Here is a 14,252-nt window from a genome sequence, read left to right as displayed (position 1 = left end):
TTACCCTGTTATAGTCGGTTATGATGGTAAGCAGTGCACTGCATCAAAAGTACATCTTGTTACATCATGAAATGAAAAGAAAAACAACTCAAAGTAAGAAAGACACATTTATTATCAGCAGGGTGTATAAAACCATTCATTGTGAAAGGTAAACCCACAAAGTTTATGGTCTGACATGAAGGACGAGCATATATTACACCTGTCATTATGAGACACCATCAAATCACTCCAGCAGAGAGACCTCATGGAAATATGCTCCCAGCAGCTTGACTCCCTGAATGTAGTTTGATCTGAAAATGGAGAAATAAAGCCATGATAATGGTTTATAATTTAAAAAACTCTCTTTACCTGTCATTAAGTTTAGAACAGAAATAATCTGGAGATGACAAACATGATCATCTTCTTTTACTGCAATAGTTCATCCATTTTATCAATAGTTCCTACTTGTTCCACATTTCAAAAGAAGTGAAACGGTGTGAGCTGTGACCAACCTGTTGATCTTTTCATTCTGAGAGTGAGCTCCATCATCAGAGGACCCTACAGGAAGCAGCATGACATTACGGCCTGTGGCCTCCTGGAAGGTCAGGGTGACCGGGATGCTGCCGCCCTCGCGAGTCAGATCAGGCTCGACCCCGAAGACTACAGCACAACGAGGAGGATAAGACTTTTTTTGTCACAACAAAACTGGATACACTCCTATCAGTGAAAATATCTGAAAAAGACTTAAAAAGTTTCACAAAAACATGCATATAACAAAAAACTTATAAAATTTGCTTGTCTTTGTTTTTAATGTCCTGAAACATCTAGCGAGGACAGGAGCTGAAACATGAAAAAATATTTTCCTCTTAAAGAAAAAGTATCAACATGTAAACTGTAAGAAAGTCAGTTGTACCATTGCAGGAGAAAGTGTTTTACACTTTTGCAATACAAAAAACACAGAACTGATTTAGACTTTTTAGCAAAATAAAAGAAATGGGGGAGATTGAGTGAACTCCGTCTTTAATCTAACAGCTTTTATCATTAAGTCCTTGTACCTGTCTTTATGGCCTTTCTCCCTGCCATGTAGTGTGGGTGGTTGAAGTCTGAGACCCAGGCTTTGGCCCCGTGGCCCATGTTCACTTTCAGTTTATTGGGGCTTCCCAGTTCAGCAAACTTCTTCTGCAGATGATCGACGACCTTGAAGAGGGAAAAATAACTTAGACTTGTTGGAGCTTTTATGCAGAAACAAACTGAAGCTAATCATGTGGCTACTTCCAAGTGGCCCACAGTCAGTCCAGGCTCAGCTTTAGGTAGTAAAACTTAACTAAATCTCTTTGTCATGTTAATTCAGAGTCAGTTTAAAAAAAAAAAACACTATGTGTGCAAAGGGTTGAACTGTATTAGGTAAGGCAAAAGAAAGTGACTTGATTGGTTGGTTTGCCTGTATATTTTAATGCTATGATCTGTGATATTGGTTTTCTGTCTAAATAAAGTTACCTTCATTCACATTAAATCCCTCCACAGTTTTTTACTACATAATATAATATATTCATAATATTTCTCAATTTTATACATTGCAGTTTGTTTCACGGACTTCTTAAAAAAAGCATGGCTAAGCAAATCATCTGAGCAACAAACTACCAATAAGTGGCAGAGATACAGAGCGACTTCTGCTACATTATTTAAGTGAGTGCTATATGCCATCATTGTTACCTATCACAGTGTTTACCTGCTTCTCCACATCTCTAGGGTCCATGTCAGGCACAAGGCGGATGGAAAACTTGCCGATGACCTTGCGAGGAATAACCGTCTTGGCTCCTGCTTCAGAGAAAGCCCCCTCAATACCATGAAGGGAAAGAGAAGGATATCTCCAACGGTGCATGAGGATTTGCTCCTATGGTGGAAGAAATCAAGAACACTAGGTTCAAAAAGTGTGAATGACCCCACATTATACAGCACATTTCCACCAATGAGTGATGCGAACAACATAAATAATTTCTTTGCCTTTGTGTCATGCAGCAGCTGGTCAACCCCCACATCTTTACAGTACTCATCCAAGTCAAAGTCGATCTTCTCGTACAGCTTTTGCTCCTCTGCTGTCAGAGGCGCCACACTGTCATAGATCCCAGGAACCAAAATCTTACCCCTTTTGTCAACCAGGGAGCCTGTGCAGGAAGTCAAACACATGATTAAAACTCTAAACTGCTGTAAAATAAGGTCGGTGAGACCAAAAATCACAATTATCAGCTTCACTTGCCCATAAGTGCGATGAGGTCAGTCATGGCCTCATGAACAGAGCCACCAAACACCCCTGAGTGCAAGTCCTTTCCACCACACTCCACCTTGAGGTTGGAATGTAAAACATTATTTTAAAATACACAGCTTGTGTGTCTCCCCACCAACAGTAATCCAACAGGACTTCACCTCAATGAAGAAATAGCAGATTCCTCTCAGGCCGTAGGTGATGCAGGGTTTGTTCTTGCCCAGCCAGTAGTTGTCAGAGATGCAGATGTAGTCCACATCTTTAAAGAAAGTGTCCTTTCTAGAAAACACAAGATCATCCAGACCCTCAGATCCAGATTCCTCCATCCCCTCGAAGCAGAATTTGATGTTGATGGGAAGGTCCTGCAACAAGAAGAGAGATGCATAAAAAAAAAATTCTGGCTCATTTTCTAGAGTTGAAATAATCTCTTGACAACAAATGACCCACAATTTCATATACAATCAAATTGTGGGTGCTCCACTGAATAAATGTGAATAGCAGGTTGCAGGAATGCATGTTTAAAAATAAATACGGTACATTCACCAGCTGGGATTTATTTGTTCTGACTAAACACCCATTAATGAAATTCCTGCTAAAGATTTACTCTAATTATCAGAAGATCCAGAGAGCCATATCAGAAAGCACCAAGTAAGGAAAAACTCAACAGATCAAGCTAAAATAATATTTTTAAAATGATACAAATGACCCACATATCCTTTTAGAATAGTGCTGTATAGTAGCTATTCTGCTTTATCATCACTGTACAAAAACAAAATAAAAACCTTGATAAGAAGTAATGCTATACATTTTCAGATACTGGAATAAAAATTCACACCTCAATATACTCCTTCCTGTCAGTAATTTCAATTTAGTTTTCAAACACGCCCATCTTAGCATGTCAGGCCACAGGGTTGATTCTTTAGGACACACTAAAATATCATATCATCTTTAAACTATCTGAACTTGAAACACCTTTTGTTGGCCAGCTTAAATCTGGCAGTAACTGTACCTTTCCGATCTTCTGATACGCTTCAATGCAGTTAAACCAGGCCAACACTGGACCCTTGTCATCAGTAGATCCTCTTCCATAGAGCTTACCTACAAAAAGAAAACTTTGTTTCAGTTTCAAGGTTTTAATGAGAAATTATTGGCACTGAAAAATGTTTCTAAGGTTATGTTTATTACATAGTCAGCACACCACAGGCCCTGATTTTAAACTTGGAGGTTAGGGTTAATGATATGAAATCCTTGTTTATGATACAAAAAAAGGTCTGCAGCAGGTTTTGTAAAATGTGACATAAGCAGCACTAACACAACTGAGCAGGCAGGAATGAGACAGGGGGAGTCAGCTGGCATTTTGTGTCAGCTGACTCTCACCAGAAAACACACAAGACCACGTGTGCTCAATTTTCTAGCTGAAAAAAAAAAAACCCCGTCCTACCTGTCCCATCAAAAAAGTTTGTTTAAATGCAAATATGTACTGAAATGATGCAACATAAAGAAGATCTAAAAGAGCAGCAAAGAATGGTTAGGTTACCTTGTGGTACACAGTATTAAAGAGTCTGAAAGATCGTGCACAACAGAGTCAATCTATGTTGTTTAACATAAAACAAAGAAGCCTTAAAGGGTTGAAATTATTCAGGTGCAGCTTTTGCATTACTGTGTGAAGCATAACAAAGCATAGACACCAATTCAGGAATGCTACAGTGACTTAGTTATGTGCACAAACAAATGCAGTCTGTGAAATAAAGGACCAGTCATGACTCACAAAGGAAAACGCCTCACTTGAGCCTTTTTGCCGAGTGTGTTTCACAAGTCTGTCATGTGAACCTTTGCACAATCTTTGAGCCTTTGCTAAATGGAAGTGTTCGGTCAAGGTCTCAACCTTACCTCATATGATGGTAATGGCCCATATCTTTTGTTTTCTTCACACCTTGGCTAATGTGATGCATGATTAACAACCCTCAGAACCTCCTGAGAAAAACTATTAGGGGTTAAATACCTGAGACACACAACCATTTGTTTTAGAACTGAAGAAGTCTCTTGGATGAGAGTTTAAAACTTAAAGAAGGCCAACAGCTTTCTTTTTTCATGTTTTTAAGACCCTTCTGTGACTTGTTTTGTGTTTCTTATCTTTGCTAAAAATACATTCACCCAGTGTTCCCAGTCTACATAGTTAAGCTTGTTGATACCGTGTTTTCTCTTAGTTATGCTACCTTACAGGATTCACACACCTCACTCCACACTTCGTCATCCTGCACTACCAACGTGCTGACTGGATTTTTTTTTTGTTTTCTGTAATCTCAGTTAAGACCACTAAAACACCGAGTCCTCATCAGGTTATTACAATGTTCTGATAGTAACAAACTGCCTTTATGCTGCTCTGAAAATTAATTCTTCTTCATCTTTTAGTTTTGCCATCTATTCTATCTACAGGACAGTACTGTAGCTCATTTTTTTAGCCATATTTGATATTATAACTTTGCTAAACCAAAAACTACCCGGTGTAACTTACAAACAGCTGGATACAGTAGCCTTAAAGTTTTCATTCTCATCTATTTTTACAAGCACAAAGTGCGTTCCAGCTGACTTCAGTTATTCACATAACTTTCCAGCTCAGAAAAATCTCCAGAGTTGTTTTGTAAAAGACCAAAAGTATTCTCCTCTTACCGTCTTTCTCCACCAGAGTGAAAGGCTCTGTGTCCCAGCCGTCACTGATGTTGGCTGGCTGAACATCAAGGTGCCCGTAAATACACACCGTCTTCTTTGCTGGGTCTGATCCTAACTGCCCCAGGATGATAGGAGGCAGGGGGATCTCCTCTCCTGAGGGAAGCTGCATGAATGAAACTTAATCTGAGTGACCGTTTAACAACAAGGTCCATTTATGGTGAAATTTAAGTAGAAAAGATAACGCAATATACAAATCATTAATGCATTAAGAAATGTAACCAGTGCAAGACCTTCTGCTTGCCAACGTCCACCAATTCCACAGTCCCTCCCAGCCTCTCGATGTCCTTGGCTGCCATCTCCATCATTTTTTTGATCTCCCCGCGCTTCTCAGGCCAAGCAGACACACTCTGGACACCCACCCACTCAGCGAGGCGCTGAGGACAATTACGAAAAAGGGATTTAAAGACATTAAAATGGGGTTTTTATAGAGATTTTATCTTTTTTTTCCTTTTCTTTTCTTTTTGTTTTTTACTATTTCATGCAGTTACTTGTTGCAAAAGAATGAGCCACAATGAGTTATTCTTAGGACATTAGACCCACAAAATTTGACTCGAGCAGCAGTTGTAATATCACTGATTCTTATCAGGAAAACTGGTTTTACAGCTGGAACTGTACTATAATCCCAGTTTAAGTGAAGGAATTGCAAATCTGTCCAGTTTTCAGTTAGCTCAATAAGCCATTAAAACAAGTGACAATCATGCAAAAAACGTAATGATTAAGCAGCTGCACTATATAGTTTTTTCTGAGTGATCTTACCTGCACATACAGGTCCTGGTGGTCGTCCACATACTTGAAAAGTTCAGTGAGATGAGACATTTTTGGTAGTGATGGGATCTGAGGGTTAAACAAGCAGACTGGTGTGAGTCTACGTCTGGGTTTGTGCAATCTTATGAGAGGACAAACCCTTCATGCACGCATGCACTTCACGTAACCCAGATAGCAAGGAAACATTGAAACAATGTTTAGTCAATATCAGACGATGTCATTGAATCAAAGTTGAGGTGTGACGTTGACCTAATGTCACCCTTGCACCCTTTTAAAATATTGAAACAACGTCAGGTTTTGATATTGAATCAATGTTGAAACCTGACATTGATTCGACGTTATATTTTCTAATACTGTTGACATTGAAACAATGTCAGATTCTGATATTGAAACACTGTTGAGCTGTGGTGTTGATTTTCCACCTCTTTCGCACAGTTGCTTTTTATTAAAACAACAGTTAAATCATGACTGGAAATCTACCTTTCTTTATAGGTATTTTAACCAAAGTATGTAAACTCCTAGGCTGATAAACATGAAAGTCACCAGGCGTAAATCTGAAAACTGCCGCATTTGATTCCTAAAGAGCTATGAGCGGAAAAAGTGATAAGTCTTAGCATGGTGTGCCGTGTATCCTTTAAAACAAAATAAACATGGGGTTGATTTCCAGCCAAACTCGTTTCACTTCATAATTTTGCAGAACTATAGCTGCAGTCGATTGGAGCTGCAGGCTTTCAGAACCAAACTGTTAGGTATTTTAGTACCATGGTAGCATTTACTGGATATTGTTTTATAGTGACATTATGCAGGAAAACTCTGTCATTCAATAAGGCCCCTTTGTTTCAGTGTTTTTCTCTTTGACCCAAGAATTGATGTGTGAGAATCACAGGCTGGTACAAGGTTGAAATACCACAGAGATCACTCCCTCAGCTACATTAGTTTCTTAATCTTTTAGACGCCTGTTGAAGGCCAAATGGTTTGTTTCAGATTTCACTAATGAAAGAACTCTTCGTTTTGTGCCTTGAAAATATGTCGCTGAGATAATCACAATTGTAGCTGAACTAATAAACTACACAAAGGATGCTTCTTCACCCAAGGGCAGGAAGACGCTCCCTTATCTTGGTCTGTACTGGTTTAAACTGATAATCTGCTGTCTCATGAATTTTACCCTCTATATAAACTGTTGTACTTGTGAATAAAGTTGAGTCAATTTGGGAAGACAATCTAAAGCAGTCTCTGTTTTCTTGTTCTCCCAAGCTGCTCCCGAGCTCGTACTAACACGCTGAATGGCATGCTTGAATATTACTTGAGAATATATTTGACTGTGTTACAGACTAAGGGACATTCTCTGCTGATAGGTGAAGGTACATTCTCTGCTGATAGACGTCCACGCCTCGAAGGAAGTCGATCCACGGATTAGGCCCTGGAAACCGTTTCCTTCAATTTTGGTGTCAGAAGTGGGATCCTGACGAAGGTAGGCACTCGTCTTTTATTTTATAAGACTGTGTTATGCCTTTCTCAGTGATCCACATAGAAACGGGATACGCTGACGAGGCCTTCTTCAGTGGCCCACATAGTAACAAGTGGGATACACTGAGGAGCCTTCTTTAGTGGCCCACATAGAAACACAGGAAGTTGCCTGTTGTTTTGTAAATTAAAGCAGAAAGGACACAGGAAGTTGCCTGCTGTCATAAACTAAGAAGTTGCACCAGCAGAAAGGACACAGGAAGTTGCCTGTGGTCATAAAACGAGAAGTTGCTCGTTAAAAAGTGAGAAGTTGCTCACTAAAAAGATAAAATTGCTAGCAAAAAATCAAGTAACCTCAGGTGTGCCACAGCAAAATAAAACTAACTTAAATCCTTCAAGCGTCTAAACCCCTCTGGAAATCACTGACCATGGGTCAGAATAATTCAAAGACCTTAGACGGGTCCGATAAAAAATCAAAATTAACTGTAAAACCGAAAAAAATAAAATATAAAATCACAAATAGCGGACCACCACTTGGGTGGGCCTGATTATAGATATATATTATGTCAACGAATCCCAGGTGTGACTGAATCTCAGCTTATTGAAGAAGTAGAGGAACTAGACCCTAAAAATGACCAAGCAGCCAACACCACCTCGTTTTTGTGGATAAACGATGACAAAATCACAGCCTTTTTTCAAAATCTAAAGAAATTTCTGCTCACAATGTCTAGAGATAAACTTGATTTAAATGCAGTAACCATGTGTAAGCAAAAGCCAGATGAATCCATTCTAGTTTTTATGAAACGTTTCACACACTGCTGGACTAATGAGGCATGCATGCCTGAAGGAGGAAATGATCAGATTTTCATAACAACATTCTTAAACAATATTCATCCAGAATGTTCACAACTATTGAAGCTGACTGCCACTGATAATCTCTATGACATGAAGATAAAGAACTTTATCACACTTGTCAAAACAAAAGCTGGTGCAGATCTTTTCCCCAACAGCACGAAGGCTAAAAGTGTTAAGATGATGTTGAATTTTGATGTTGAAGGCTCAGAGGAAAGTGAAAAAATGATGTATGCAGGGGCCCCGTCCCCTCAACAAGCGCAGCAGGGAGATTTCAGAAGGAGAGATAGGAGTGGAGACGTATGTTTTTACTGTGGAAAAATAGGACACTGGAGGAGGGAATGCAAATCAGCAGCACATAGGTCTCAACCACAAAACACAGGACCAGCTCCTGCCACTAGGCGTCAGCAGAGCTCTTACAGACAAGGTAACTGGCAACGCAGACAGGAATCACATCAAAGAAACGGCCCCTTTGCACTTAGGGAGCAACCTTATAATCCACATTTTAATCCCCATCCATATGATAACGAAAGACTGGACCAACCATAGGGAGGCCCAGGTGAGGATGAGGGACAGTGTGAAGCACTACACACGATGCTGCATTTGCAATTGTCCCGTAACACAGAAAGCTTGCCCATGTTAGATATAGAAATAGGTGAAAAGATTTATTCTTTTTTAGTTGACAGTGGAGCCACTAAAAGTTCACTGTCTGGAAAATTCTATAGTGGGCCTGTTTCCTCTGTGTGCATCAACACCATGGGAATAAACGGAACTCTAGTGCAATGCCCCAAAACTCATTCTCTAAAAACACGCTGGGGCCCAAAACCAGACGAAATTACATATCATCCATTCATAATTATTCCAAACTCGCCTGTGAATCTATTAGGCAGAGATTTAATGGCAAAAATGAACTTGTGTATTTCATTTAACACAAAGGGTGAAATGTTTGCAGATACTGATAACAGCTATGTTTTCTCTGCCCTATGCACCGACACCATGGAGAAGGAACAGCCTCTGTGTCAGCTGGACGCCTCAGCGGAGAATGAACTCAATATCCATCTGACTGGTATCCCACGTCACACTCTGTGTCAAAAACATGTGCAAACACCGTTACCAGGTAGCCCCATGCCTGGAAGCCACATATTTGTTTCTCTCACACTGTTCTGAATATCAAAACATGACATTATGGTCAAGAGGTGAGAATGATGTAGGATTTATTGACTGTACACCTTATCATGCTCAGCTGAAAAACAACAAGCCGGTATATGTCAAGCAATATCCCATTTCCGCTGAAAAAGCCGCAGCCTTAGACATCATCATAGGAGATTTATTGACAGTTGGAGTAATAAAGCCCACAGTATCTCCATATAACACTCCTGTCAATCCTGTGCCAAAGCCTAACAAACCTGGCGTATGGCGTTTCACACAAGACTTAAGGCAAATTAATGCAGTCATTATGCCTCTACCTCCTCTTGTCCCAGATGTTCCCAGCATACTGACAGGTATTCCAGCAACAGCTACACATTTTACTGTGGTGGATTTGTGCTCCGCCTTTTTCTCAGTACCTGTGCATGAGGACACACAGCCGATATTTGCTTTTACACATAGAGATAAGCAGTACACATGGACTCGCTTACCCCAAGGCATGGTAGACAGCCCTGCGGCTTTCTCAATGGTGGTACGTGCTACCCTGGACGGCTTCACTCCTCCAGAGGGCTGTACTCTGATCCAGTATGTAGATGATCTCCTCCTCTGTGCTGAAAGTGAAAAACTATGTCAAACTGCCACACACATGCTACTCCAGCACCTCCAACAGACTGGCCACAAAGCATCAGCAAAGAAAACGCAGTACTGTCAGACTTCTGTTCAATATTTGGGATTTACACTGTCTCACGGACAACGTTCCATGACTACAGACAGGGTCAAAGCTGTGACCTCCGTCCCTCGGCCCACTACACAGAAGGAAATGTTGTCCTTCCTAGGCATGGTGAACTATTGCAGACAGTGGATACCAGACTGTTCTTTTCATGACCACATTCTGCGTGAATGCTGCAAAAAAGACAAGCCTCCTCGAATACTGTGGTCCACAGAAATGACTGCCTCTTTCAATGCATTACAGGGAGCGCTGACCTCCGCCCCTTGTTTGGGTCTGCCTGACTCTGCCTGCGGTAGTTCAGGGGATGCCGGCCTGCCTGAGAGCAGTAGCAGCTTGCTCTATCATGATAGGGGACTGCAAGAAGCTCACACTCTCACATGACACTATTCTACACACCAATCACCAGGTCACGACCATTCTAGCAAACATAACTACACAACACATGACCGCACAACGTCGCTCAGGTTATGAAGCTACACTGACTTCAACAGCAAATCTCACTATAAAAGCAAGCAGCACACCCAATTCGCCAGCACACTTACTTATTCGTATGCTGTGTTCCTCTGACCGACAGGATGGTTCAGACGACCCTGACGATCATGATTGTATGACACGTATACAGGAATCCACAGCACCACGCCCAGACTTAGAGCAGACACCAATCCCAGACTCAGTCATTGTTTATGTGGACGGGTCCTTTTCAAAACCAAATGACAACTTATTTCTTTGTGGCTATTCGGTGGTGACATTGCCTGACATCATACTAGAGGCTCACTCATTACCATTTCACTCAGCACAAAAAGCAGAGCTCATGGCTTTAATACGCGCCTGTGAGCCACATGTGGATAAGCGGGTAACAATTTACACTGATAGCCGTTATGCATTCGGTGTGGTGCATGACTTTGGCACATTGTGGAGACAGAGAGGCTTCACATCTGCTGATGGAAAATCGATCGCTAATTCTGATCTTGTTCAAAGACTTTTGCAGGCTATACAGCTGCCATCGGCAATTGCAGTTGTTAAAACGAAGGGGCACAGCACGGCTGACACAGACGAAGCAGTGGGAAATGCTCTTGCAGACGTAACCGCGAAAGCAGCTGCTGCCTCACAGCAACCACCCAGAAAGGAAGTATTATCTTTGCCTTTACAGCTGCCACTTGTCACACTCCCAGACTATTTAGAAGCAAATGTTGACCTAAAATTCATACAAGAGCAGGCCTCTGCCTTAGATTACACTTACTGGGAAAGTAATGATTGTACCTTAGATAACAGAGACGGCTTATACAAAAACCTTGAGGGTTTGATTGCCCTCCCATCTTCACTACTGCCAATCCTTGTCCGCCATTTTCACGGTGTGAGTCATGTCGGACAAAGAGGGGTAATAGGAGCAATAAAATCAAGATTTGTAATCGAGAAAACATCACACGCAGTAAAACGCATATTAGCAACCTGTCTAACATGTGCACGAACTAATGTAGGAAAACCAAAAGCAAAACATCAGCATTTACCACAACCAGATTTCCCATTTCATACATTACAAATTGATTTTACACACATGCCAGCACAAGGAAGCATCAAGTACTTACTGGTAATAGTGGACCAATTTAGTAAATGGGTAGAAGCTTACCCAACATCAAAAGAAACTGCAGAAGTAGTCTGTCAAAAGTTGAGCAATGAAATAATACCCAGATTTGGAATACCTCACCAAATTAACAGTGATAGAGGACCTTCATTCACATCAGAAGTAATTCAAAAGTGTGCTAAAACTCTAGCAATAGACTGGAAATATCATGTGCCATACCATCCTCAGAGTTCAGGAGTTGTAGAAAGAATGAATAGGACCATAAAAAACCGCCTGACTAAAGCAATGATAGAAACAGGAATGACCTGGGTCAAATTACTTCCTCAAATCCTCTGCGAGATTAGAATGACTCCATCCGCAGCAACCAAATTATCTCCATTTGAAATAATCATGGGAAGACCGTTTCCAACACCATGGTCAGCCTCCAGAGGGGCACCGCTATTGGAAGGGGACATAGACACTGCATTGTCTGACTATGTTCATAACCTGGTAGAAACACTGAATAATAACTATCAGAAAGTTTGTCTCTCTCAGCCTTTCCCCTCCACAGTTCCACCAGTGGAGACAAGGAGATGCGGTGTTGGTGAAGTCGCTAAAACCAAGGAAATTCGGGGAGGCCGCGCGTGTTCCAGCCCCCAGACTGTACTTGCAGTGACGAGAACCAGCATCCTAACAGATGGACAACTTCAGTGGATTCATGCCAGCAGGGTTAAGACCAGCCCCACCAAACCACCTAAGGCGTCGGATCAAGTAGATGACGACTCAGGCGAGCCAACGCCCGGATCCAATCCACCTACACACACACAATCACTGATTAACACACAACGCCTGAAAGAACAACAACAAGGTACTCGAACATCCAGCAGGAACAGAAAGCCTAGAATACCACACAATGTCTAACCTGATAAAGATAGACTCATTCCATCCTGATAATGGAGAAAATGAAATGCCCATTGTCATCACACGACGCTTATACGGGGTCTCTCGAACCTGGGACCAGGCCAGGAGACGACTGAAGAACTGTGTTTTTTATATATTTAGGTTATTAATCATATCTACTGCATTAACCTTAGGATTTTTATTTGATATTAAGCCTGCTCGACAGACCAGTTACATTTTATGATTTGCTTTTTATATTATCTTATTACATTTGTGATTTTTCCTTTCTATTGAGTTATTATTTTTAAAAATAATAAAAGAGGGGAACTGTTAGGTATTTTAGTACCATGGTAGCATTTACTGGATATTGTTTTATAGTGACATTATGCAGGAAAACTCTGTCATTCAATAAGGCCCCTTTGTTTCAGTGTTTTTCTCTTTGACCCAAGAATTGATGTGTGAGAATCACAGGCTGGTACAAGGTTGAAATACCACAGAGATCACTCCCTCAGCTACATTAGTTTCTTAATCTTTTAGACGCCTGTTGAAGGCCAGATGGTTTGTTTCAGATTTCACTAATGAAAGAACTCTTCGTTTTGTGCCTTGAAAATATGTCGCTGAGATAATCACAATTGTAGCTGAACTAATAAACTACACAAAGGATGCTTCTTCACCCAAGGGCAGGAAGACGCTCCCTTATCTTGGTCTGTACTGGTTTAAACTGATAATCTGCTGTCTCATGAATTTTACCCTCTATATAAACTGTTGTACTTGTGAATAAAGTTGAGTCAATTTGGGAAGACAATCTAAAGCAGTCTCTGTTTTCTTGTTCTCCCAAGCTGCTCCCGAGCTCGTACTAACACGCTGAATGGCATGCTTGAATATTACTTGAGAATATATTTGACTGTGTTACAGACTAAGGGACATTCTCTGCTGATAGGTGAAGGTACATTCTCTGCTGATAGACGTCCACGCCTTGGAGGAAGTCGATCCACAGATTAGGCCCTGGAAACCGTTTCCTTCACAAACAGTGAGAAAACAGCCAACACGTATGTGGCTTACATTAAAGCTTTGCCATAAAATGACAATAAAATAGAATTCTCATTTCAGATCTGCACAGAAGGTTAAATATGGAATTTTATGGTCATAAATGACGATCAAATTGTGTCATGCTGAGTGAGAATCTGAAAATAAAAAATGAAATACTCACATCGTAATTTCCCACAGGTGTGCACTGAATGCCAACAATGGCAAGTGAAGTGAAAGTATCTCGGGTGTAATCGCTAAGCAAAGCGAAAGCAAATTACGTAGGTAACACTCCATAGCTAAGACCTTATCTAGCCCTCTCTGACAAATACGTTTCCTGGGCATGTCTGAACTGCAAAGGGAACCATTAAAATCTACCTGTCCCATAAAACAGACTTACTTTGTTTTTATTCCGGTGTTTCAGATTAACTGGTGTCACAGATTGACTGTTGGTCGAAGATATGTGTGCTAGACTTGCTTTTCAGGAGCCGCTAACAAACCAGGAGAACGCAGTCAATATTTCGTCTTTAAACATGCATTCGTGTGCTTGTTGTTTTTGTTTTGTTTTGTTTTAGATTTGAAAAAAGAGTAAAGAGCACGTGATTTTATCGGGAGACGCTAAACCCCAAAGAACAGGCTGAAGGTGTCTGCGCTGATAGGTTAAAGCAGTGGTTCCCAAACTTCTTTTGCTAGGGCCCCCTTTAAATCTTAAAGCAGGCCAGCAGCATTTTTGTTCATGTTTTTAAGACCCTTCTGTGACTTGTTTTGTGTTTCTTATCTTTGCCTGTTAAAAATACATTCACCCAGTGTTCCTAGTCTACAAGAAAACCTTGCCC

The 14,252-nt window shown here is 40.9% G+C and overlaps 1 protein-coding gene and 1 long non-coding RNA gene across 2 annotated transcripts; one reads left to right on the top strand and one right to left on the bottom strand.

Annotated features, from left to right (window-relative positions):
- Window positions 1-88: 88 nt before the first annotated feature.
- LOC146683009 (cytosolic non-specific dipeptidase-like) lies at window positions 89-13,667 on the bottom strand. The gene is made up of 12 exons (XM_085445325.1): window positions 13,601-13,667; window positions 5,729-5,806; window positions 5,203-5,346; window positions 4,913-5,075; window positions 3,252-3,340; window positions 2,404-2,604; window positions 2,237-2,321; window positions 1,984-2,144; window positions 1,709-1,873; window positions 1,035-1,176; window positions 492-639; window positions 89-290 (listed from the first exon to the last, which is right to left on the bottom strand). The coding sequence occupies exons 2-12, from the start codon at window positions 5,786-5,788 to the stop codon at window positions 224-226; spliced, it is 1,425 nt and encodes a 474-aa protein (XP_085301451.1). The 5' UTR covers window positions 5,789-5,806; window positions 13,601-13,667; the 3' UTR covers window positions 89-223.
- On the top strand, window positions 7,447-13,195 carry LOC146683010 (uncharacterized). Its single transcript, XR_014917382.1, has 2 exons — window positions 7,447-9,170; window positions 10,908-13,195. It is a non-coding gene; the product is annotated as an uncharacterized LOC146683010 (long non-coding RNA).
- Window positions 13,668-14,252: the final 585 nt, after the last annotated feature.

The sequence above is a fragment of the Copadichromis virginalis genome, linkage group LG22, assembly GCF_057382275.1.
Source record: "Copadichromis virginalis isolate Kocher_CV1m ecotype Utaka linkage group LG22, C_Virginalis_male_GT1.1, whole genome shotgun sequence".
Taxonomy (NCBI): Eukaryota; Metazoa; Chordata; class Actinopteri; order Cichliformes; family Cichlidae; genus Copadichromis; species Copadichromis virginalis.
The sequence above is the reverse complement of the archived record's forward strand: the minus strand, read 5'-3'. Positions and strand labels throughout refer to the sequence as shown.

What these genes read in the sequence shown, in the direction of transcription:
- LOC146683009 (XM_085445325.1), bottom strand. Translation starts at nt 5,788, where the DNA reads ATGTCTCATCTCACTGAACTTTTCAAGTATGTGGACGACCACCAGGAC. An exon ending in CACTCTGGTGGAGAAAGACG is followed by an intron (nt 3,341 to 4,912) that starts GTAAGAGGAGAA and finishes TTCTTTTTGTAG; the next exon opens with GTAAGCTCTATGGAAGAGGA. An exon ending in CTAGAGATGTGGAGAAGCAG is followed by an intron (nt 1,177 to 1,708) that starts GTAAACACTGTG and finishes TCCCTCTTCAAG; the next exon opens with GTCGTCGATCATCTGCAGAA.